At 37.2% G+C, this 24,814-nt stretch overlaps 1 protein-coding gene across 1 annotated transcript; it reads left to right on the plus strand.

The window, feature by feature from the left end:
• The first annotated feature begins 9,159 nt into the window (after positions 1-9,159).
• LOC122709403 (gastric triacylglycerol lipase-like) lies at positions 9,160-20,255 on the plus strand. The gene is made up of 8 exons (XM_043926748.1): positions 9,160-9,168; positions 9,383-9,500; positions 10,524-10,722; positions 11,809-11,918; positions 14,161-14,297; positions 17,879-17,950; positions 18,357-18,428; positions 20,019-20,255. The coding sequence occupies exons 1-8, from the start codon at positions 9,160-9,162 to the stop codon at positions 20,253-20,255; spliced, it is 954 nt and encodes a 317-aa protein (XP_043782683.1).
• The last annotated feature ends 4,559 nt before the right edge of the window (positions 20,256-24,814 follow it).

The raw sequence follows: 24,814 nt of genomic DNA on the forward strand, positions 1-24,814 counted from the left end.
TTTCCATTAAAACAATGCAGTTTTCATCTAACCCCCTCTTCCCCAGGTGTCTGGGCAAAGGAAGGTGGTGGAGGCCAGTACAGAATAATAAATTTATTCCAATATGGTAACATTTCTCCATTATAGCAGATTGCATGTATTTTAAATTTACACATTTTCTGTTAGAATGTTCAGTTCTCTCAGATATACCTTTTCCCCTGCTTTTCTGCAAACTTGAGTGCTTCTATCCAAGCCAACCAGGAGCGATAGTGGAAAGTCATGAAGCTTAAGCTTCAAGACCCTCATTTGCATAAGCCCATTCCAGGGCTCTCTAATCTACTCACAAGGTAATATATTTTTATGAAATTTGCAGAATCCATGTGTATTAACCACAACTGATGAAGACAATTGGATGTTTCCACTTTTATTTCCTTTCTGTCATTGTTCTCCTTCTGTTAGCGAACGTTGGCATGACCATGGGAAGTTTTGGAATCTGACTATGGATACTTAACTGAGAATTTACGTAGTCTAAATATACAATAATGTATTTTTGTAGTTTGCAGTAATTTCTGTATAAGTAAGTTATTTATAAAAGTCTTAAAACACTTCTAGAAATAATGTAGTCAGTGTAGAGAGTACTTTAGTATTAAGGGATGTTTGAAATGTCCTGAAATTTTAAAATACACATATGACAGAACCTTGACAGAGGGCTTTCCAGATTTGACAGCAATGGTAAAAAACCTTATAGCATTGCTAATTATAAAGTTGTGAAGTCAAAAGGAACTTTCCTAAGCTGATGCTACTCTTTAAGAAATTAATTTTAAATAGATAATTTTTGAGGTATAATTGATATATAACATTGCAGTATCTTCAGATGTACAACATAATGATTTGATTTTTGTATATACTGCAAATGATTATCACAATAAATCTAGAAAGTATCTATCATCACACATAGTTACATATTTCTTTTCTTTTGATGAGAACATTTTAGATCTACTCTTTTAGCAACTTTCAAATATATAATATATTAACTAGTGGTCTTTTTTTTAATACAGTTCATGAGTTTCTCAAGATAAGTATACTGGAGTGGTTTGCCATTCCCTCCCGCAGTGGATTGGTTTAGGATTGAGAAAGCAATATGACAGAGCTGTCTGTTCACTTGTTTAAACTTATACACTGAGCACATCATGAGAAATACAGGGCTGGATGAATTATAAGCTGGAATCAAGATAGGTGGGAGAAACATCAACAATCTCAATATGTGGGTGATACTACCCTATTGGCAGAAAGCTAAGAGGAGCTAAAGAACCTCTTGTTGAGAGTGAAGGAGGAGAGTGAAAAAGCAGACTTGAAACTAAATATTGAAAAAATGAAGACCATGGCATCCTGCTCCATTTCTTCATGGCAAATAGAAGGGGGAAAAGTGGAAGTAGTGACAGATTTCCTCTTCTTGGGCTCTAAAATCACTGTGGATGATGACTGCAGCCATGAAATCAGAAGATGATTGCTTCTTGGCAGGAAAGCTATGACAAACCTAGACAGTGTGTTGAAAAGCAGAGACATCACACTGCTGACAAAGGTCCGTATACTCAAGGCTATGGTCTTCCCAGTGGTTGTGAATGGTTGTGAAAGCTGGACCATAAAGAAGGTAGAGCACCAAAGAATTTATGCCTTTGAACTGTAGTGCTGAAGAAGGCTCCTGAGACTCCCTTGGACAGCGAGGAGATCAAACCAGTCCATCTTAAAGGAAATCAACCCTGAATACTCACTAGAAGGACTGGTGCTGAACCTGAAACTCCAGTATTTGGTCACCTGATGCCAACACCTCACTCATTGGAAAATTCCCTGATGCTGGGAAAGATCAAGGGTAGAAGGAAAAGAGAGCATCAGAGGATGAGATAGCTGGATGACATCACAAATGCAATGGACATAAACTTGGGCAAACTTTGGGAGATGGTGAGGAACAGGGAGGCCTGGGCTGCTGCAGCCTATGGGGTCACCAAGAGTCGGACATGACTGGGAGACTGAACAACAACAACTAGTGGATATGGTGGTCCAGTCTCATTCTTTTGCATCTGACTGTCCAGTTTTTCCAGCACCATTTATCAAAGAGAGTCTCCTTTTTTCCACTTACATTGTTAGCTCTCTTGTTATGAATTAACTGACCATACATGTGCACTTTTGTTTCTGAGTTCTCAATTATCTTCCGTTGATCTATGTGTTTGTTCTTATGTAAATATCATACTGTTTTGGCTACTATAGCTTTGAAATATAGTTTGACATCAGAAACTGAGATGCTTTGTTCTTCTTTCTCGAGATTGCTTTGGCTCTTTGTGGTCTTTTATGTTTTCATACAAATTTTAGGATTGTGTGCTCTATTTCTATTTTAAAAAAAAAGATAGCTATTGGAATTTTGATAGGACTTGCATTGGACCTATGTATTGCTTTAGGTAAGGTGAAAAGTTTATATTAATTCTTTTTGTCATGAGTGCAGAATATCTCTACATTTATTTGTGTCTTCTTCAATATCTTTCATTAATGTCTTACAGTTTTCAGTGTACAAGTATTTCACCTCATTATTGTTGTTCAGTTGCTAAGTTGTTTCCAACTCTTTGTGATCCCATGAACTATTGGCCACCAGTCTCCTCTGTCCATGTGATTCTCCAGGCAAGAATACAGGAGTGGGTTGCCATTTCCTTCTCCTTGTTTACATTTATTTTAGGTATTTTCTCCTTTTTGATGCAATTGTAAGAGGGATTGGTTTTTTCATCTATATTTCTCATAGTTCATTTTTAGTGAATAGAAATGCAATAGACTTCTGTATATCAATAACCTCAGATATGAAGTTGACACCACACTTATGGCAGAAAGTGAAGAGGAACTAAAAAGCCTCTTGATGAAAGTGAAAGAGGAGAGTGAAAAAGTTGCCTTAAAGCTCAACATTCAGAAAACTAAGATCATGGCATCTGGTCCCATCACTTCATGGGAAATAGATGGGGAGACAGTGGAAACTGTGTCAGACTTTATTTTTGGGGGCTCCAAAATCACTGCAGATGGTGACTGCAGCCATGAAATTAAAAGATGCTTACTCCTTGGAAGGGAAGTTATGACCAACCTAGATAGCATATTAAAAAGCAGAGACATTACTTTGTCAACAAAGGTCCATCTGGTCAAGGCTATGGTTTTTCCAGTGGTCATGTATGGATGTGAGAGTTGGACTGCGAAGAAAGCTGAGCACCGAAAAATTGATGTTTTTTGAACTGTGGTGTTGGAGAAGACTCTTGAGAGTCCCTTGGACTGCAAGGAGATCCAACCAGTCCATCCTGAAGGAGATAAGTCCTAGGTGTTCATTGGAAGGACTGATGCTGAAGCTGAAACTCCAATACTTTGTTGTTTTTTTTTTTAAATAACACTTATTTACTTTACTAAAGTATCAAAAGATTTTAAAAACAAATATAAATCACTTAAAGGCAATGAAACTCCAATACTTTGGCCACCTCATGTGAAGAGTTGACTCATTGGAAAAGACCCTGATGCTGGGAGGGGTTGGGTGCAGGAGGAGAAGGGGACGACAGAGGATGAGATGGCTGGATGGCATCACCGACTCGATGGGCATGAGTTTGAGTAAATTCCAGGAGTTTGTGATGGACAGGGAGGCCTGGCGTGCTGCGATTCATGGGGTCGCAATGAGTCGGACACAACTGAGCGACTGAACTGAACTGAGACTTCTGTATATTGATTTTGTATCCTGAAACTCTACAGAATTTGTTTATTTTAATTTTCCTTGATGGAGTCCTTAGGATTTTCCATATTTAATATGTCATCTGCAAATAGTGAAAATTTTACTTCTTCCTTTATGATTTGGATGTCTTTTTATTTTTTTTTTCATTCCACAGAATGACTTGAGACTCATCCAGGTTTGCTCACTTTTATTACTTAGTAGAATTCCATTGAATGGGTATAGAAATAGTTGGTTTACCACACTGTCTTGGTGAGAATACCTTTATGATAACTTAAGTCAAATCAGGAAGAAGTATTCCAACTTTGGTATTTTTTTCTTCTTTTTAATATTCTAGATTCTTTGCTTTTTATATTAATTTTAGTGTCAGCTTGTCAACTTTTACCAAAAAGTTTGATAAATTTTTTTTACTGGAATCTATTGAATATATAGAAAAATTTGAGATAGTTGACATCTTAATAATACTAAGATAATATTAACATCAAGGAAATATAAAATGTTCCTTCATTTTTTTCCCCATGTTTAACAACTAAAAATCAATATCAATCATAAACAAGAAAATCTCTTTGGGAGTTGTAGAATCCAGAACATCATTACAAGACACCCAAGAAAAGGCTAAAGTGAAAGTGAAGTCACTTAGTCAAGTCCTACTCTTTGTGACCCCGTGGACCATAGCCCACCAGGCTTCTCCATCCATGGGATTCTCCAGCCAAGAATACTGGAATAGGTTGCCATTTCCTTCTCCAGGGGGTCTTTCCAACCCACGGATTGAACCCAAGTTTCCCAGCATTGTGGGCAGACACTTTAGCCTCAGAGCCACCAAGAAAGCCCGAGAAACAAAAGGCTAACCCACCTCTATATGGGCTGTGGAACCAGCAGAAGCCATAGAAACTGTTGCTATTGTTCAGTCACTATCACAACTATTCACAGCTGCGATTGAGAAAACCTGCAGGATGCTGATGTGGATCAGCACCTATTGATGAGAAAACCTTTATAGAGGTCCAGACATCTGCAAGGGATTCTAGCACATCACTGGAGAAAAATTACAAGTTTTAAAGCACTGGGGAAGATCCTGGCGTACCAGTGCTGTGCCAGTACTGTACTGTTCACATACAATTTTCTTAAGATGGTAGTGAAGTGAAAGCTGTTCAGTTGTGTCCAACTCTTTGCCATTCCATGGACTATACCGTCCATGGAATTCTCCAGGCCAAAGTACTGGAGTGGGTAGTCTTTCCCTTCTCCATGGGATCTTCAAAACCCAGGGATTGAACCCAGGTTTCCTGCATTGCAGGTGGATTCTTTACCAGCTGAGCACAAGGGAAGCTCTTAAGATGATAGAACTCATATTACATGTTCAAAACACAATAAAATAATATCTCAATACATAAATAAATAAAATTTTATTCTGTTTACATTTGCAATATTTGGCATTAGTTATTTCTTAATTTAGGCAAAAACAACCATGAAAAGCTTGTGATAAAAATTATTTTGCTCTCAAATTTTGAAAATTATTCCAGTGGGACATATTGACTTGTTTTAATATATATGTGATTCTTTATGAGTTAAAGTGTTCCTACTCAAGTGTGGGAGAAGACTTGATAATTGCTAGGATTATGAAAACCCAAAGAACAAGGAAGCAGGAGACAGAATTTCAGCAGGTGATAAATCAAAAAGAATGAATCTCTAAGGATGTTTTGGAACTATATCCTTTTGCGGGTTTACCATTTATGTAATATTTGACTTAATGTTTGGCAAATATTGGAGTTCACTGGAAATGCAGTGACTGCATATTTTTGGGAAAGGTCACCCAAAACATACACATGTACACCTACCTATATCTATATATATATATATATAGACATATAGTGAGAGAGAGAAGGGCAAAGAGAGTTAGGTTTTTCATGTACCTTCAAGAAACAAGAAGGCATTCAGTTTGGTGACAGTGAGTATGACTCTCTGGTGTTATAAAGTTTATTTAATATACTTCAAAAGTAATGTATCTATATGTGAAATTTATTTCTATCTTAAAACATATAATTTTCCATTGAACTTTTAAACCTTGATTATATGCATATAAATTTTTTCTAGGAGATTTCTTCTTTTTCTCCTTCTTTGGGGCTTGATTTCATGATTTGGGAAAAGAAAGAGCAAGCAATGCTCTGAATGTGTAACAGGAACAGGCCATATGTCCACTGGGCTCTGTCTCCTCACTGTATAGTTTCTAACTTGAAATTAAACCTGACTGATCTTCAAATCAACACAGGTAGAATGGTACTCTATTCACAATCTCTATGAGAAGTAATAGGAGTTTGGAAAAATATTCAGTTTTTATTAACAATGTTTGTGGGGTCTTCTGGAAAATTTCACTTATTTTAGCAATTCAAATGATATTCAAGGTATGTCTAGTGTTTATAGCTATCAGAAAAAAACAGCTTAGGTTCCTCACAGTTACCTGTCTTGGTATCCTATGGATGTCATTCTCTTTGGTTCTCTCTTTCTCATCTCTAATTGTTTCCTTCCCTCTGCCTTCTCTCCTAGGCTACCTCTATCATTAAAACCTGAAAGCTTTGAATTAAACTCTATACCGCCTTGGTCAAGAGAACATACACAAATTCATTTCTTTAGGAAAAAATAACCCTAATAAACCTTGAAGAGATTCATGTAGTGAATGAGATAGAATGTTTATTTTAATTTTTGATAAAAGATAAAGGGAAATAGGTAGCTCTTAAGAATAGTAGGGTCATTCATTTTTTATTTTATTTTAGCTGTTAGTACATATATGATTTCTAATAAGTGAAAGCTACTCAGTTGTGTCTGATTCTTTGTGACCCCATGGACTATACAGTCCATGGAACTCTTCAGGCCAGAATACTGGAATGGGTAGCCTTTCCCTTCTCCAGGGGATCTTCCCAACCCAGGGATTGAACCCAGGTCTCCCCCATTGCAGGCAGATTCTTTGCTAGCAGAGCCACAAGGGAAGCCCACTTATTAGAAATCACTTATGGAGCTAACAAAAAGTTAGGTTTGAAAAGTACTGCTAATAGTATGACTAATTTTCATTTATTGAGCAACAAATGCTTATGGAGCCAAGGTTTGAACAGTATGCTCTGTAGCTACCTTGTTTGCCAGTCATCCTTTTGTTTGACTAAGTCTAAAGCCTTAGCTTACCTATGGGATTTTAAGAGCAAGCAAGCAAGCCCTGAGTCGACCTAACGTGAAAGGGACTGAGAAATGCATGGACGGTACAGGCAAGAGAGCAAGCAGAGAGTTGGTATCACTGGACTATCACTAGCTTGTACGTTCCTTGAAGGCAGCGAACATGCCATTCCTTCATGTGTTCCTTGGGCTACTATTGTTTGTTTTTTTGTCAAATGATCATGTCACGTTTAGAGCAGAAGACTGCAGCTGTGGAAACTACAGCCATATTTGGATATGATGTATTTGAACACAACATAGGGGAAAATATTAAGTCTGAAACTGAAAAAATTACATGGTTGCAAATGGAACACAATGGAGCATTTGCAAGGTAGGGGTGGCAGCAGGGTTATGTTAGCTCAGGCATCCCTTGGGAAAAGTATTCATTAGGAAAGGGGAAGAGTTGATGGCCATCTTTGCAATAGGAATGGAGAGGAATCAGGACACCTGAAGTTAAAAATAGAGCAGTGGTTATTGATTGTCATATTTATCATGTGAGGTACAGCGGGTGAACAGAAGAGCTATTAAGTGGGTCATCTTTGAATCCAGATGTTTTATTTTATTTTATTTTCATTTTTATTAGTTGGAGGCTAATTGCTTTACAATATTGTAGTGGTTTTTGCCATACATTGACATGAATCAGCCATGGATTTACATGTGTTCCCCATCCCAATCCTCCCTCCCACCTACCTCCCCATCCCATCCCTCTGAATCTTCCCAGTGCACCAGCCCTGAGCACTTGTCTCATGCATCCAACGTGGGCTGGTGATCTGTTTCGCCATAGATAATATACATGCTGTTCTTTCGCAACATCCCACCCTCACCTTCTCCCACAGAGTTCAATAGTCTGTTCTGTACTTCTGTGTCTCTTTTTCTGTTTTGCATATAGGGGTATCATTACCATCTTTCTAAATTCCATATATATGTGTTAGTATGCTGTATTGGTCTTTATCTTTCTGGCTTACTTCACTCTGTATAATGGGCTCCAGTTTCATCCATCTCATTAGAACTGATTCAAATGAATTCTTTTTAATGGCTGAGTAATATTCCATGGTGTATATGTACCACAGCTTCCTTATCCATTCATCTGCTGATGGGCATCTAGGTTGCTTCCACGTCCTGGCTATTATAAACAGTGCTGCAATGAACATTGGGATGCACGTGTCTCTTCCAGGAGAACAGTGTGGAGATTCCTTAAAAAACTGGAAATAGAACTGCCATATGACCCAGAAATCCCACTCCTGGGCATACACAGTGAGGAATCCAGATACTTTAAAACAATAATATAAAAATTTATCTGTATTGTCAATGTTTGAGTAACATTTGGTCTGCCATTTTGAGGGGATTAAAGCAAGTTTTCACATACAAAACAGACAGACTTCCTTGTTTTATTCACAGTTTCAAAAAAGACAACCATTCTGAGTGTTCCCTTTCTCTCCCTTTTCTGACAGATGGTGTATCATTTTCTTAGGGCTGCTGGAGCAATGTGCCACAAGTGGGATGCTTAAAATAACAGAAAATTGTTATCTTGCATTTGTGGAATCTGTAAATCTAAAGTCAAGGAGTTTGAAGGGCTATGCTCTCTCCAGAACATATAAAGAAATCTTTCAATGTCTCTTCCTAGATTTTGGTAGTTTGCCAGTAATCTCTTTTGCCCATTGGCTTCCATTCTCTCTGCCTTCACATGGCCATCTTCTTAGAAGAAGACCATTCATAGAGGATTAAGTGTTCACCCTACTCCTGGATGGCCTCATCTTAACTTAAATTTCAACTAATAGCTCTACTTCCAAATGCAGTGACATTCAGAGGTATTGAGGACTTCAATATATCTATGTTTGGGGTGTCAGTGGGAGACCAACTCAAACCATAGCAGATGGTAAATAGCAAATATCTACAAGGGTAGGTTGATAAAATGTCCTTTGGAAAGCTAGAATCATGTACAAAACTGAATAACTTACCAGAATAGCAGAAGTACTATAAAAATCTTCTAATTGACAAAGTGATGAGAAACAGGAGAACTATATGACAGATAAGGTAGTAAGTGAAAAATATGTGAAGAAAAGAGCAAAGCAGCTCAATATCATGACTTCATGTTATATTGTAATATTTACCACATGATGCAATAAGTTTTTTCCCCTAATAGGTTGAAAATGTGGTGGCTACTTGTAACAGTGTGTTTCATCCACATGTCTGGAAATGCATTTTGTTTACTTGGAAAAATTGCTGAGAACCCTGAAGCCAGTATGAATGTTGTAAGTTATTCATATCACTAATATTTTAAAAACAACACTTCCAAAGATATTGATGCTATTTGCTCTCATTAATTCTTTTAAAATACATTTTATTATAAAGCTTGAAATATTTCTTCCCCAAATATATGTTAACAATCTGTAAGAAGTTTTATGATAGGAATCATAAAAATGGCCCAGTAAACTCATGAAGCTAATTTTTCTTTCCTCCATTCAGAGTCAGATGATTTCCTACTGGGGCTACCCAAGTGAGATGCATAAAGTTATAACTTCGGATGGCTATATCCTTCAGGTCTATCGGATTCCTCATGGAAAGAATGATGCCAATCGTTTAGGTAGGACTGGTTGTTGTTCAGTCACTAAGTTGCGCTCCACTCTTTTGCAGTCCCATGGACTGTAGCCTGCCTGGGTCCTCTGTCCAAGGAGTATCCTGGCAAGAATATTGAAGTGGGTTGCCACTTCCTTCTCCAGGGGATCTTCCCCACCCAGGAACTGAACTCACACCTCCTGTGTTGGCAGGAAGCTTCTTTACCACTGACTCACCAGGGAAGCTTGAGGGGGACTGGAATGAGGGAAAAAGATGAGTGTCTTGAATCTTGAATCAAATACATTCCAGTCAAATGTATTCTAATTATAGAACATGAGATTAAGCTACTCCCAGGGAAAGAAAAATCCTTGAACCACCTTGGACTTCTGAGATTAAGCTGAGGGTCTGAGTGACACCAGATTTACATTGGCTTCAATGATGCCCACACTGGCCCATGATTTTAGTTTGTTGTGCTGGGTGGGAACTCAGAGTCCCTGAATAGCAGACCCACTTAATTAACATTATGCTGAATTTCCTTATGATATAATTTTTCAATAGCTTTTTGAGTTTAATTGGCATACAACCAACTGCACACAATTTAAAGTATACAGGTGTACACATTGTCATCTGAGGAACTATCACGGCAATTAAGATAACAATTTTTAAAATATTCGCCTCACCAAGCAAATTTATTTAATTCTGCTGCTGCTACTGCTAAGTCGTTTCAGTCGTGTACAACTCTGTGCGACCCCATAGACAGCAGCCCACCAGGCTCCCCCGTCCCTGGGATTCTCCAGGCAAGAACACTGGAGTGGGTTGCCATTTCCTTCTCCAATGCGTGAAAGTGAAAAGTGATAGTGAAGTTGCTCAGTCGTTTCTGACTCTTAGCGACCGCATGGACCGCCACCTACCAGGCTCCTCCATCCATGGGATTTTCCAGGCAAGAGTACTGAAGTGGGGTGCCATTGCCTTTTCCTATTTAATTTTAGTTTTCCTGTATTTATGTTTATCTGAGAATAAGTAGTGAGTTTATAATAATTTTCTTCTTTAGGTCAGAGACCTGTTGTGTTTCTGCAGCATGGTCTTCTTGGATCAGCCACAAACTGGATTTCCAACCTGCCCAGCAACAGCCTGGGCTTCCTGCTGGCAGATGCTGGTTATGATGTGTGGCTGGGGAACAGCAGAGGAAACACCTGGGCCCAGGAACATTTATACTATTCAACAGACTCCCCTGAATTCTGGGATTTCAGGTAAAGAAAGAGAGAATTAAAAATAAATATTGAGTTAAAAATCATCAGTATTCACTGTTCCAATCCAGTCATGTCTTAACAAGTCACACTTCAAGTAGGAGAAGAAGGAAGTCCTTTGATTCTAATCTACCTTTAGATTTTTCATACACCTCATTCCAAGGGTAGTTTTCCTCCTAACTGTGATCCCAGTGCCCACTATTACGAGATTCCCTGAATCTGCTTTTCTACCAGGATTGAGCAAAATGAATAAGCAAGGAAATTTGTTGCCCTCAGCATATTCTAAAGGAACATCCATATGGATTTAAACCCAGCTGGTGTTCATGGACATCTCTCATCAGCAATAATAAAGTGGAGGGGGAGACAATGAAATTTAGACACCATGGAGAGATTATCAAAGATTTTTCTCCTACTGGCCTTCTTGTGCCTTATTTCTGGGAATTACTAGTGGAAGTGGAGAACAGAAGAGAAGTTGGTTGATGAAGCTGAGGCACAAAGGTCCTCTAAAAATACTAGGAACTGAAGGGAAGTTCATCTGTCCCAAGTGTAGTGAGGAAGAGGAAGACCGAGAGGAGAGGAGGCTAGAGATGCTGACATGCCCGGATCAGGGTGGGCTGTGTAGGTCATGGTGAGGGCCTTGGAGCTCATTCTGAGTGTAATGAGAAGCCTCTGAAAGGTTTTAACAGGGGAGGGGCATAGCCTGTTTTAATTTTCAAAAAATTATTCTGGATAACTTGTTAAGAATAAAATAGAGAAATTATTCCTATTACATGGTAGTAGAACGCTAAGTACAAGTCATTATTAAATCTGACAATCAGGTTCAGGGATGGAAGTAGTCCCCAACTACAAATACTTTGGTGTTTCAAATTGGATAAAACTGCAGATATCATACTGTGCTATAGAAATAATATCAGCCCTTTACAGGAAGTCACCCCCAAAGAGCCCCTGACACTCAAATAGTCTGTAAGCAGCAATATTTAGAGCATCCAGTTTTCTATTTTTCAAAGGAAGCTTTAGCTTAAATAGGTTTGACTTGTGGAAATTATAACAAAGATGTGTATTTAGTTAATTTTGTCTTTTTCTTTACAGCTTTGATGAAATGGCTGAATATGACCTTCCATCCACAATTGATTTCATCTTAAAGAGAACAGGACAGGAGAAGCTACACTATGTTGGCCATTCCCAAGGCACCACCATTGGTAGGTAAAAGCAATTAGCAAGTAGTGTAGTTCATATAGATCCTTTTCCAGTGATCATGCAGGCATGTTGGTCTTCATGCTTGCTAATTGCTTTCCATTCATTATATAATGCAATGTTTAAAACAGCCCTCTGTTATAAGGCCATTATTATTCCTATTGCATGTATAGGCAAACTATATAGTGGGTGAAGAAATAGTTCGTGTAAGTGATAACTTAGTTATTATAAGTAGGGTAGCTCAGATCCCAGTTCAAGCAATCTGATACCAAACCAGTGCCGTGAACCCTTGTACCACATGGTCTCTGGTTAGTTTATTTCATTCAGTCAACCCTATTTATAGGTCTCATATAATATATCCTAAGGATACAGCAAAAAAGTGAATAGTTTAAAATCTCTGTCTTTTTACTACTAATAGTCTAGCAGGTGGAGGCAGAGAAAAAGATAAGTAAAATACATATGATGCTAGATAATGGTAGCATTTTTCTATGAAGAGAAAAATAAATCAGCGAGTCAGTTTGGGGAGTATCAGAGGGGTGCTTATGACTGACTCCTATGCTTTTATACAGAACATGCTGGACATAGCTTAACCTTTTCTCAGTGATACAGGGTTATAAAATTATTGCACTTAGCTGAAATGCAGAAATTTCCTTAAGATTTATTGAGGTAAATAGAACCATATGTCCTGATAGAAAATAACTCCAAGCTACTGCTCTTTTGAGTATTTAAATTTTGAACATTTCCATTCTTCTTACTCACCAGTGGACAGTTTGTCATCGCGTCACCACACTAATAAATTTCAGGAAGTTGTTTCTTCTGCCTTCTAATTTATGTCAATCTGCTGCGTACATGAAGTTTAGTTAAGTATCCTTGATAGAACTGCATCTAAAATGGGATTAGGCTTCTTTTGAGACGTTGCCTGTCCTGACCCTCGATGGACCCACTGCCACCCACTGTCAGCAGTGTTACTGCTAACACTCTAGCGGGAGGAGACCGACTCTCCTTGCGAATGATTCCTGCCTACTCTGGGTGACCCACTGACTCTTATATTCAGAGTTAGGAAGCCAGATAAAGAACTCCTTGACAAACGCAGTGCTGTTGGATAGAATGTTCTTTCAGTGAGATAGGCTGGATATTACTGAGTTGCGTAAACCTGAAAAGTGGTTTTTTTTTTTTTTGCTTTATTTAAGTTTTGCATATCTGAAAAGTTTTGTTTCAAGCTGTTCTTAAGTCTAGTCAACATGCCATTATTAACAGTAAGGAGAGATTGTCCTATGAAATTCAACTGTAAAGAATTTAAGTTAATAATTCTTTGATTAGAACCCAGTCTATTTATATGCTACTGTTCATGAAAACAATTAAAAGCAGATGGGGCTGAGAATATTGTATACAAATATTGGAATTATCTCAGCTACTCATTTTTTAAGCATTACTATGTGACTAGTTCCTGGTAAATATTTTACATGATTCAACTTAATTATTTTCTAAACAGCCTAAGGAAGTATTCATCATTATACCTATTTTTAGATGAGGAAACTAAAACTTTTAGAGTTTAGGTCTCTTTTCCAAGGTCACAAAGCTAATAAACCACAGAACTAAGTTTCAAACTCTGTTTCAATACATTTCAAATTTGTGCTTTAACCTTTCCACTTATATACCTTATTCATGTTAAATGTTAATTATCTCATTGTTATAAGATGAGATAATTTTAAGTTGAACCAAACCTGCTGTAATATAAATTATAATACTTTTATTACCACGGGATTATTCTAAAGTTGGCCTGGTTTCAAAAGTCAGATAAAAGAGTTAAACGTAACTTTTGAAAAGTTCTAACCTCATGTCCAGGGTATCCCAGGTGGCTCAGTCGTAAAAAATCTTCCGGCCAAATGGGAGATGTGAGTCAGATCCCTGGGTTGGGAAAATCCCATAGAGAAGGAAATGGCAGCCCACTCCAGTATTCTTGCTAGGAACTCCCATGGACAGAAGACCTGGTGGGCCCAGAGTCACAAGAGTCGCAAGAGTCAGACACGACTTAGCAACTAAACAACAACAGCAAACCTCATGTCCCCAGTGAGAATCTATGAAAAGAAAATATACTAAAATCTGACCATTTTGTTGATTTCAGGTTGTCCCAGATGGCACCCTTAGTAAGTCCAAAGTAATGATGTCATACTTGTAAAACACATTCACGCACATACACACACACACACATCCCTACCTTTACACATATTCCTTGTTCTGTTTCAGGTTTTATCGCCTTTTCTACCAATCCCACACTGGCTGAAAAAATCAAAGTCTTCTATGCATTAGCCCCAGTTGCCACAGTGAAGTACACCCAAAGCCTCTTTAACAAACTTGCACTTATTCCTCACTTCCTCTTCAAGGTATGTGATTCCCTTTAACTGAATCTAAGATATTGAATTGTTTGTGGATTTCAAAGTGATAGAAAGAGAACAAACAGCTGGTGGACCATCATGTTTGTATCCAAGAATGGAGATGAATGTGTTTATAATATATCTTGAATAGCACTAACCATGTTCGAATCCCCCTTATAGTTTAAGGGATCCCCACTTTTTTTTAATTCTCCATTTCTTTGTGTGGTAGCAACACCTGGGAGCGTTTTTGCTCCTTCATGGGTGTTTCTTTACCAAGTACCCACACAAGTCTTCAAGGCTGTGTTTCCACCCTCAGCCTGGGGAAGAGGCGCTAAAAGTATCACAAAAAAAAATAAAATAAGATACCTAAACTACCCGATCCATGAAAAGTGGGAAGAGGAAGAACAGGAAAGAAAGGGAAGGGAAAGGAAAAGGAGAGAAAGAGTAAGACAGCAGCGGTGAAGTAAAGCAAGAACTTGGAGACCCCGCGTCAAATACCCTTGGTTTTCCAAGTTTTATGCCTAAGAGGTCTTTTCTCTTTAAATGGAGATTTCAAAGGGCAGTAGAATAGAGTTCAATAAACTGTAGATATTATGTAGGCATATATTTTAGGGATTTAATAATCTTTCCTTTATCTAAAGTTTAATCACCAACTTCCCCCACCCCCTGAAACCAACACACACACACACGCACACACACACACACACACTCCTTTAGGAGAACAGTTTGCCTCCAGCTACAAAATTTAACGATGCCATTTTCCTCTATGGTTGTGTGCTATTCGTTTTCTTTTCTTTTCACTCAGGTGTGTGCTGTTCATTTTTTTGTCACTAAATTAACACAGGTGTCTAAAACCTAAGAGATTTTTAACTGCAACATTATTTGCAAAACTTTTACTCAAAATGTAAAATTGTGTGATGATCCTGAATATATTAACTGGCTGCACTGATTCAGAACATGTTTACTTTTTACTTGTACTCAGAATTTCTGACAGGCAGTGTAGAGAGGGGTTTAAAAAGAAAAAAGTATTAGACCTTAAGTCAGAACCTTGAGGCTTGGATCTGGATTCTAGCTGCAATCCAGTTCTCACTAGACCAAGACTCTGACTATTTATTAGCCTTATGTTCTCCTGTATAAAATGGGGATGACAGAGTATGAACTACCAGTAAGTAGTTAAATAAGTCACATGGATATAATGCTCAGAGAGAAAGCAATCAATACATTATAGTAGCTTTGTATGTGTATAATTTTGAAACTTTGGGTGTAATTTTGAAAATATGGAGTCACTAAGTCATATAACCTAAAATAATATTGTAAGTCCACTATACTTCAGTAAAAAATAAATAAAATAAAATGGGGGTAACAAAGTGCCAACTGTCCTCAAGAACAATGAGGGTGAGTCCTTTCAATTATTAAGCTACCAAACCTCTTTGTCTTTTTAAATGTTTTGATGAAAATATGGCTTGAAGTCATCCTTTTCCCTGCTGATTTTTTGTCATTTATTGCTGAAATCACACATCTTGGAACTTAGTTTTGATACTCTACAATGTTGTTTTATGATTTAATCCCGTAGCTCCTATTACCCCAACTAGACTATACCTCTTTACGCATTACACTTTTCATCAGCCAGTACAGTTCTCAATGCAGCAGTGAATACCCAGTATTCATATCTGCCCTGTCCATTCCACATCTTTATCATGGGGATTCAATGAAAGAAAGTATTTAAACTTCCTAAGACAACATATAGAAATATTGAAATAGACATTATAATATCTATTTCTGTCAGTAAACTAAACAAATTAAGAAGTCTTTTCTGCAGCTTGTTATTTGCAAATCTATAATGATTCTTTTATTTTTCAGATTATATTTGGTAGCAAAATGTTCTACTCACAAAATTTTTTGGAACAAGTGTAAGAATGCCTTCTTTGCCATTACTGGAGTTGACATTAAAAACCTTAACATGGTTTGTATGCCCTGAAATTTCTATTCTGATTATTTTGAGCAACTGTCTGGATTCCTTGTCTTATCATCACTTAAGAATGGTACTTTACAGAGTGAAGTAAGCCAGAAAGATAAAGAACATTACAGCATACTAACACATATATATGGAATTTAGAAAGATGGTAACGATAACCCTATATGCAAAACAGAAAAAGAGACACAGAAATACAGAACAGACTTTTGAACTCTGTGGGAGAAGGTGAGGGTGGGATGTTTCAAAAGAACAGCATGTATACTATCTATGGTGAAACAGATCACCAGCCCAGGTGGGATGCATGAGACAAGTGCTCCGGCCTGGTGCACTGGGAAGACCCAGAGGAATCGGGTGGAGAGGGAGATGGGAGGGGGGATCGGGATGGGGAATAAGTGTAAATCTATGGCTGATTCATATCAATGTATGACAAAACCCACTGAAATGTTGTGAAGTAATTAGCCTCCAACTAATAAAAAATTTAAAAAAAAAAAAAAAAAAAAAGAATGGTACTTTATTAGAAACAGGAGTCACTTCAAAATTCTGTCCAATATGCAGATAAGCCCAAGAGAAATCACAAGTCACGGCTCCTAGTTTTGTAGCCTCCAGGTTCTTTCCATCACCTCATTGTGCTCTGAGGTAAACAGCTTGTAGAAGGAACAAAAACAGAAAACTTGCTACTGACTTCTGATCACCTGAAAATTGGTGTGACCATTTAAATTCTGTGAGGTGAGGTACTGAACCATGTTGTCAGGTTCCTCTCTAGGAAAAATAAGTCTAGATATTGGATAAATATTATTTAAAATATTTTGATGCTGACAGTCAACCCCTATACACTTTCCAAAACTTCTTTCAGAGCAACTCCTTAAGTAAGATCTTGTCCATACTCTTTACCTTCTATTTCATTTGCTTTGCACCAAGTGGGTGTTTAAAAACACATACAACCTAATGCAGTATTGAAAAGAAGTTAAAAATATGGATTCAGGTTAAAAGCATAATTCAGACCCTACTTTTGCAACACACTTGAACTCCTTCATTTTGATTCCTTATCCATGGAATGAGTCATTGTGAAGATCAAATGAGCTAACACATGTAAAGTAGGACTGTGCTCAGTCATGTCGGATTCTTTGCAGTCCAATGGACTGTAGCCCACCAGGTTCCTCTGTCCATAGAATCTCCCAGGCAAGAATACTGGAGTGGGTTGCCACTTTGTATCCCAGGGGATCTTCCTGACCCAGGGATTGAACCTGTGTCTTGTGTCTCCTGCACTGACAAGCAGATTCTTTACCATTAGTGCCACCTGGAAAGCCCCAGCATATGTAGATCATAGAACAGAACAATCTAGCTCACATCACATCACATTTTTCATGTTTTGTATTATCCATTGACAACTATTCTCACTCAAAATTGTTTAGTTCAGTTATACATCCTTGAAATTAGTCCATATAATCAGAGTTTGCAAGCCATAAAGTGATGTACGACTATTTTGCTCATATCCTGCCAGTAATGCTGCTGGTAAAACTTGATATGGATCAGATAAATTTAAGTCTTAGGTGTTTTCAAGACACTGAACGTATATCTAAGTGAGTGTATGTGCACTTATATGCTTGCTTTCTAGAGTCGCTTAGATGTGTATATAGCACATAATCCAGCAGGAACTTCCGTTCAAAACACCCTCCACTGGAGACAGGTATCATTTCAAGCTGTTAAAACTTTCTTGTGGGCCTAAACCATCACCAGTTTACCTAAAGCAAAGTCTGTCAAAGATTCCTAGCAGGGAATTTTTCTGGCATGGGACTACCAGGTGAAATGATCAATCCATGTGAATGAAAATCCTATAAATAGGTGCTTTGGGTAGGAAGAAATATATAAATGAGTTTCATGACTTGAGTGGCAAGAAAAATTATTTCAAGCAGAGCTGCATTTAAACTTGAATCAATTGTTCTGGAGGATTCATAGTCTTTATTCTTGGAATGAGAAAAAAATAAATTGAATTTAAATCAAAAATAAATTACTTGGAAATGTTGATATGTTATTACTCACATAGCCAAGTGATTTTTTAAAATTTCCTTGTCTTTTTAATATCTCTCCATTAGGCTGTTAAGTCTGGGAGGTTCCAAGCTTTTGACTGGGGAGCCCCATTTCAGAACCTAATGCATTATCATCAGGTAAGCAGCTTAAGTAGCAGTTATTCACATTTTGAAAAACAAAGATATAAAATGTTAAAGATGAAATTGCGATAACTTTATATGTATTTTCCAAAGTCAGGTTGCTGTCCAGACCTCACAAGTCTGTCTAATGCCACGAGGGGTAAGTTCTGGAAGTTTTCTTATTGCAGTCATGCGTTACCTTGAGGGCAGCTTGAATGAGCACAGACACTGGAGCATGAAGGCCCAGGGGAAGAATCGGGAACCATCAGCACCTCAGGTGCTGCCTTTGTTCTGGGCGCTTAACACTAGTAACCAGACTCCATCCTGGGCGGGGAAGGGGGTGAAACACCCACTCCCAACTCCATGCTCCCTGCAACCAAGCCAAACACAACTCAGGATGGTTTCAGCTAACTGGGGAAGTGATGATAATTTAAGATCCAGAAGCTGGTTCTGGAAAACACTTCTAACAGTGGCATATGAGTGAAGAAAAGTGGGTTTATTTTCATGGATATTCTCCACACTTTTCCCTTCTATCTAACATATAAAGAAGCACAATGAAGTGTTAAAATACTATGAAAAAATTACATATAATAAAACATTTCTTTGTGAATTGGCTATTACATAAGGGTGAAAAAATTTTAATGTATTGAATCAGAATTCTTGAGAATATCATCTTTAAAAACTAACAAAATTTTCTGTGAACAGTGGGAAAATTATTAGTTATTTTTTGTCCCATTGGTCTGCTTTATGAATCTCTTTAAAATCTGTGTGAATGGTGATTTTGTAGAAATAGGAATTGGAGCTACTGATAGATTTTCTAAGAATATGAACTTATATTTAGTAAAAATCAAGCAAGTATTTAAAATACTACTCATTTAACCAACTGACTACCTTTCCAATGACTATACTGGGAAGTCAGACAAAATAAAAATAAATGACTCAGTCCATTTTGAGAAGCTTATAGCTTTAGAGTGTTTAAATTGCCAAGATTTAATTATGAAATTGGGTCATGACTCTTGTAACAACAAGGATGGAGTTTGACAGTATTATGCTAAATGAAATAAGTTATTCATACACAAATAAATATTATTTGATCTCACTTAAATGTAGAATCTAAAACATAAAAAAAAATCAGAATTAATAGATATAGAAAACAGATTGGTGGTTGCTAGAGGCATGGGTAAAATGGATTAAGGTGATCAAAAGGTATGAACTTCCAGTTATAAAATAAGTAAGACCTGGAGACGCATTTACACCGTGGAGACTATAGTTACTAATACTGTACTGTACATTTGAAACTTGCCAAGACAGTAAATCTTAAAAGTTCTTTCTCTCTCTGTCTCTCTCTGTCTCTCTCTCTGTCTCTATATATATGTATATATATGTAAAACTACACATGGTGGTAGATGTCAACTAGATTTTTTGTTGTCATCATTTCACAATGTATACATGTGTGGAATCATTGTTATGCACGTACAACAAATATAATGTTATATATAAATTATATCTCAATTTTTTAAGTGATATCTGATTTACCCACTGAATAAGTATTGAGTTTAAAGTGCATTTACTTATGAAAATTCTGATTTTTTTCCTCTTGTGTTTTAGCCCACACCTCCAATCTACCATCTAACAGCCATGAATGTCCCAATTGCAGTATGGAATGGTGGCAAGGACCTGTTGGCTGACACTCAGGATGTTTATCTTTTGCTTTCAAAACTCTCTAATCTCATTTATCACAAGGAAATTCCAAATTACAATCACTTGGACTTCATCTGGGCAACGGATGCACCTCAAGAAGTTTACAGTGAAGTTGTTTCTTTGATGGCAGAAGACAAAAAGTAGCTCTGGATTTAGAGAATAATTCATTTACTTTTTCCAAAATAGTTTCTTCTCTCCCACATGATTTCTGTACTGTTTTAAATGCAATGCTTCTTTCTGTTAATGTTGACTTTCAAAATATATTAGCATCAACAAACTTTTCATTGGTCATTTTTAATTGAAAAAAAAAAGCTTAAAATTATTTTTTCACTTGGAAATGTATCTAGAAACTCTTGAGAGACTGTGATCTCAGGGAGGTGAAACTTCTCTTCCAATCCTCCCACCTCAGGTTTCTTCTAAACTCCAGGTAGACAATGAGCCTTGAATCATGAGTATTGCCAAGAGACAGTCCTGGGGTTGACTATTGATGCCTCTTCGGCACACTTGGAGATTGAATAGATTGCTTTCTATCATCTTCTGTTGCTAAAGCTTAGTCTCTTCATTTGTGCAGTGGGGCTATCACTTGCTCTTTTTTTTTTTAAATCTTTATATTCCTTTATTGGAGCAAGATTCCTGACCGGTATACAGTGATGTATTTGCTACAGAGACCTGTGCAGAAATTACACACTATCCATCTAGACAGGTTTTTGTGACACTTTGCCTACTGATGGAGTAGTTCCACTTATAAAGTTTTTATACATCAAAAAGCTTTGAATTTGACCCGGCTGTCCATTAATTCATCTCTGAAAGAGCTAAGTGGCATTTAATTTTAGCTACTATATTTTACAGCATTAAAAAGCTTATGCATTAGGTAGCTTTTCAAAATGTGACTTATGTACAGTGACATTTAGCAGATAGAGCAGTCCATCATCTCCTCCGGATTCACACAGACAGGTCTCGTTGGAGAGCTATGTGCTAAAAAGCTGGTACTTTGAGATAAAAGTACTCCTCACCTGAGTTTCTTACCACCAACATGGACTTCTTACTCTGAAAGCCTGTCTTCTCGGCCACATCTTGCAGTGCCAGTGAAGACATGGGAACAATTGCGCTGTGTTAACTCGGCAGAGGAGCACCAGATCTGTCTGATGGTGGTGGCAGGCAGTATTAATATATAGGTAAATAAAAGCCCGTATTTTGAAATGATGATTTGAGATACAAATCAAAGGTACAACACATTCAGAACCGAGTTTTCAGCTATCTGGTATTCCCAGTGATGTGAAAAATTTCAGAAACTGATGGCAAATTGTACCCATGATGGGTTCCCAGCTGTGGAGACATTAATACATTGATTCAAATTCCTTTACTCAATCAATATAGCCCTGAGGTCAATTTGACTGTTACACTCCATGAAAAGGCAAAGTAGACTGTAAGTTGAATTGAGGTCAGCTCACTTTCCCTTTCTAGGGAGAAAAGAACACAGGTAGGTTACGAAGCAACTGCAACCCCAGTTCAGGAAGTTGGGAGGTAAAGGGTTTCTTAACCTTAATATTGCTGACATTTTGGGACAAGTTTCTTTTTATTTTCCTGGGCATTCTAGGATATTTAGCACCATCCCTAGGTTCTACTCACCAGATGCCTTGAGTACACACCCTCCCTGAGTTGTGCTTCATATAGACCTCTTACTTTGCACCATCATATTGTTGCTCACATTCCCCTCCAAAATTAACAGGAGCAGGCAACCTTGCCATTGCTCTAACTCCTCACTACACAGTTTCTTTCTTGAATTGAAATCTTATTCTCAAATCAATAAGGAGAGAGTGGCACTCTAATAGAATATCTATGAGAAGACAGAAGGAATTTGAAAACATGTTCAATATGCATTAACAATGTATGTGGAATCTTCTGAAAAATTCACATATTTTTATAATAGCAATAACATTTAAGGACTTTTATGGTGTTTATACATATCAAAAGGGGCCAATTTGGAGAACTAACCAGATTAGGTCCCTCAAAGTTACAATGTTGAGTAACATTTGGTCTGTGTTGTTTAGGGAGTTATAGTGAGTTCTCATAACCAAAACAGACTCTAAATCAGGGACTGCCTTGTTTTATTCACAGCTTTGATAAAGAAAACCAATCAAGTATTAATTCTCTTTCCCTTCTCTGACAAATAGTGTATGATTTTCCTAGGACTGCCATGGCAAAATATCACAAACTATGTGGCTTAAAATAATAGAAAATTATTATCTCACAGTTCTGGAAGCTAGAAGTCTGAAACCAAAGTCTTTGAAGAGCCACACTCCCTCTGAAAACTGGAGTGAAGGGATCCTTTATTGCCTCTTCTTAGATTCTGGTGTTTTACTAGCAGTCTTTACCATTTCTTGGCTTGCAACTGAATTAACTCCCACCTATGTCTTCTCTGTCACATGGCATTCTCCCTGCGTGTCTCTGTCTTCATGTGATAATCTTCTTATAAAGACCGGTCTTATAGTATCTGAGACTCACCCTTCCCCAGTATTACCTCAACTTAAATAATTACATCTGCAATAACTTTATATACATATGTAATATTCTGGGATATTGAAGGTTAGAATTTGAACATTCCTTTTTCAGGGGGGTGTGGTGGGGTGACACAATTCAACCTATAACATATAGTAAATGGTAGCTCTGAAATCAAGTCTACAGGTTGATAGATAAAAGGTCCTCTGAGGAAAGATCATGTACACAGTTGAAAAGAAATCACCAGGATAACAAAAGTGTTATAAAACCACTGGATAGATAAAGCAATAAGACACAAAGAGAACCAGAGGATAAACTAACAAATTACACATCTGTGAAGCAAACAGAAAGACAGTACATGAACATGATTTTACACTGAAACTTTCACTGCATCATGCTAATGACTTTTTTCCTTAATAGGTTCAAAATGTGGTGGCTACTTATAACAATGTCCTCCATGTGTTTGGAAATTCATTTTGTTTACTTTGGGAAAATCCTGTTAATCCCAAGGCCAATATGAATGCTGTAAGTTATTATTTTCGATAATTAAAAAAAACACCTCCACAGACTTTGTCACTATTATTTTCATTGTTTAAAACAAGTTTATTTTATATTCTGAAAGCTCTCCTTACACAGTATGTTACCCTGCCAATAAGAAATTCTACTTTAAGAATCATACAAATGTTTAAGGGAACTAATGAAGCTAAATATTTTGTCTTTTCTCCATTCAGAATCAGATAATTTCCTATTGGGTTTACCCAAGTGAACAGCATGAAGTTATCACTGCAAATGGTTACATCCTTCAGCCGGATTCCTCATCCTTCCCGGATTGGGAAGAATGATGCTAATCATTTAGGTAGGAACAGTGTGATAGAAAAAGATGAGTCTCAAATCCTGAATCAAATGCAATCCAGTCAAATATATGCTAACCATACAATATAAAATTAATTTACTCCTAAAAAGTAAACTTTGAGTCTCTTTGGATCTCTGAGATTAAGTTGAGGGTCTGAGTGACACTTGATTTACATTGATTTCTATGATGAAAAAGTGGAGCACTCATTGGCTCATGAACTTTGTTTGGTGTACTGGGTGGAAACTCAGAGTCCCTGAATAGAAGCCCCAGGACTTTGAACCACATTTTTCTCTGGGATTCTTTGTAGGGATTTACCCAAGTGTGTATTATCATTGTGCTTCCTGAAGTAACAGCAGAGATCTGGTTCACTCTTCTTTTCTGTTTAAATGCTCAAAGCAAGCAGATGCTATTCAACTTTAGGAGGGTACTTTTTTCTTTTCTTTTTAAATAATCTGCACAAGAATTTTTTAAGACCCAAAATATTCTTGTTTCTGGATATTTCTGTTTTGTTTTTCATGAGGTGTAAACTCTTTGTTTAGAAAGAATATAAATTGTAAACCCTAAAAATTAAAATCACCCACTAAGGAAAAATATGCTTGAGGATGTGGAGGCAAGAAAAGGACATGGAACCCCACAGATGTTGCAATTCTTTTGCCCTGAGGATAAGGAATAATATCAACATTTTTTAGCATAAAATAAATGCAATGGATTGTTTGCACATTTCTTTGGGATATAAGCCAATCAGTTCTAACTAAATTAAAGTGATTTGAAGACCTATGTCATACTTTCCAATAGATTTTTCAGTTATAAACTATTTTCAGTGCTTTCTTTTCAGCCCAAGAGCCAGCTGTGCACTTACACTAGGGTCTGTTCGTAACTGCCGGTGTACGGATTTTCAACCTTCCCAACAGTAGCCTTGGATTTCTTCTGGCAGATACTGGGTATGATGTGTGGATGGGGAACAACAATCAGAGGGAATCCCTGATCCAGGAAACACTTGTACCTGGAAACAGATTCCAGAGTATTCCGGACTTTCAGGTTAGGAAGAAAAAAATCTGTACTGTTGTATTTTGATTTTAAAATGTATTAAATGTGCTTATTGAATTATTAATGTTGAAATAAACTTTGTAGAACTGGAAGGAAGATATTTTATTAAAATATGGAACTCTTGAGTAATATTCCTAAATCTTTAAAAGATTTATATGTAAAAATTATTCTAGATTTTTATTTTTATGGTTATTAATGTGCTTAAGAATTAAAATAAAAATATGTCAAAAGACATGATTTCTTGTTCTTGCTCAATTTCCTAAATATTCATGTTTCCAACCCATCCACTACTTTTTGTGGCTTT

Source organism: Cervus elaphus, chromosome 15 (assembly GCF_910594005.1).
Source record: "Cervus elaphus chromosome 15, mCerEla1.1, whole genome shotgun sequence".
NCBI classification, from domain to species: Eukaryota; Metazoa; Chordata; class Mammalia; order Artiodactyla; family Cervidae; genus Cervus; species Cervus elaphus.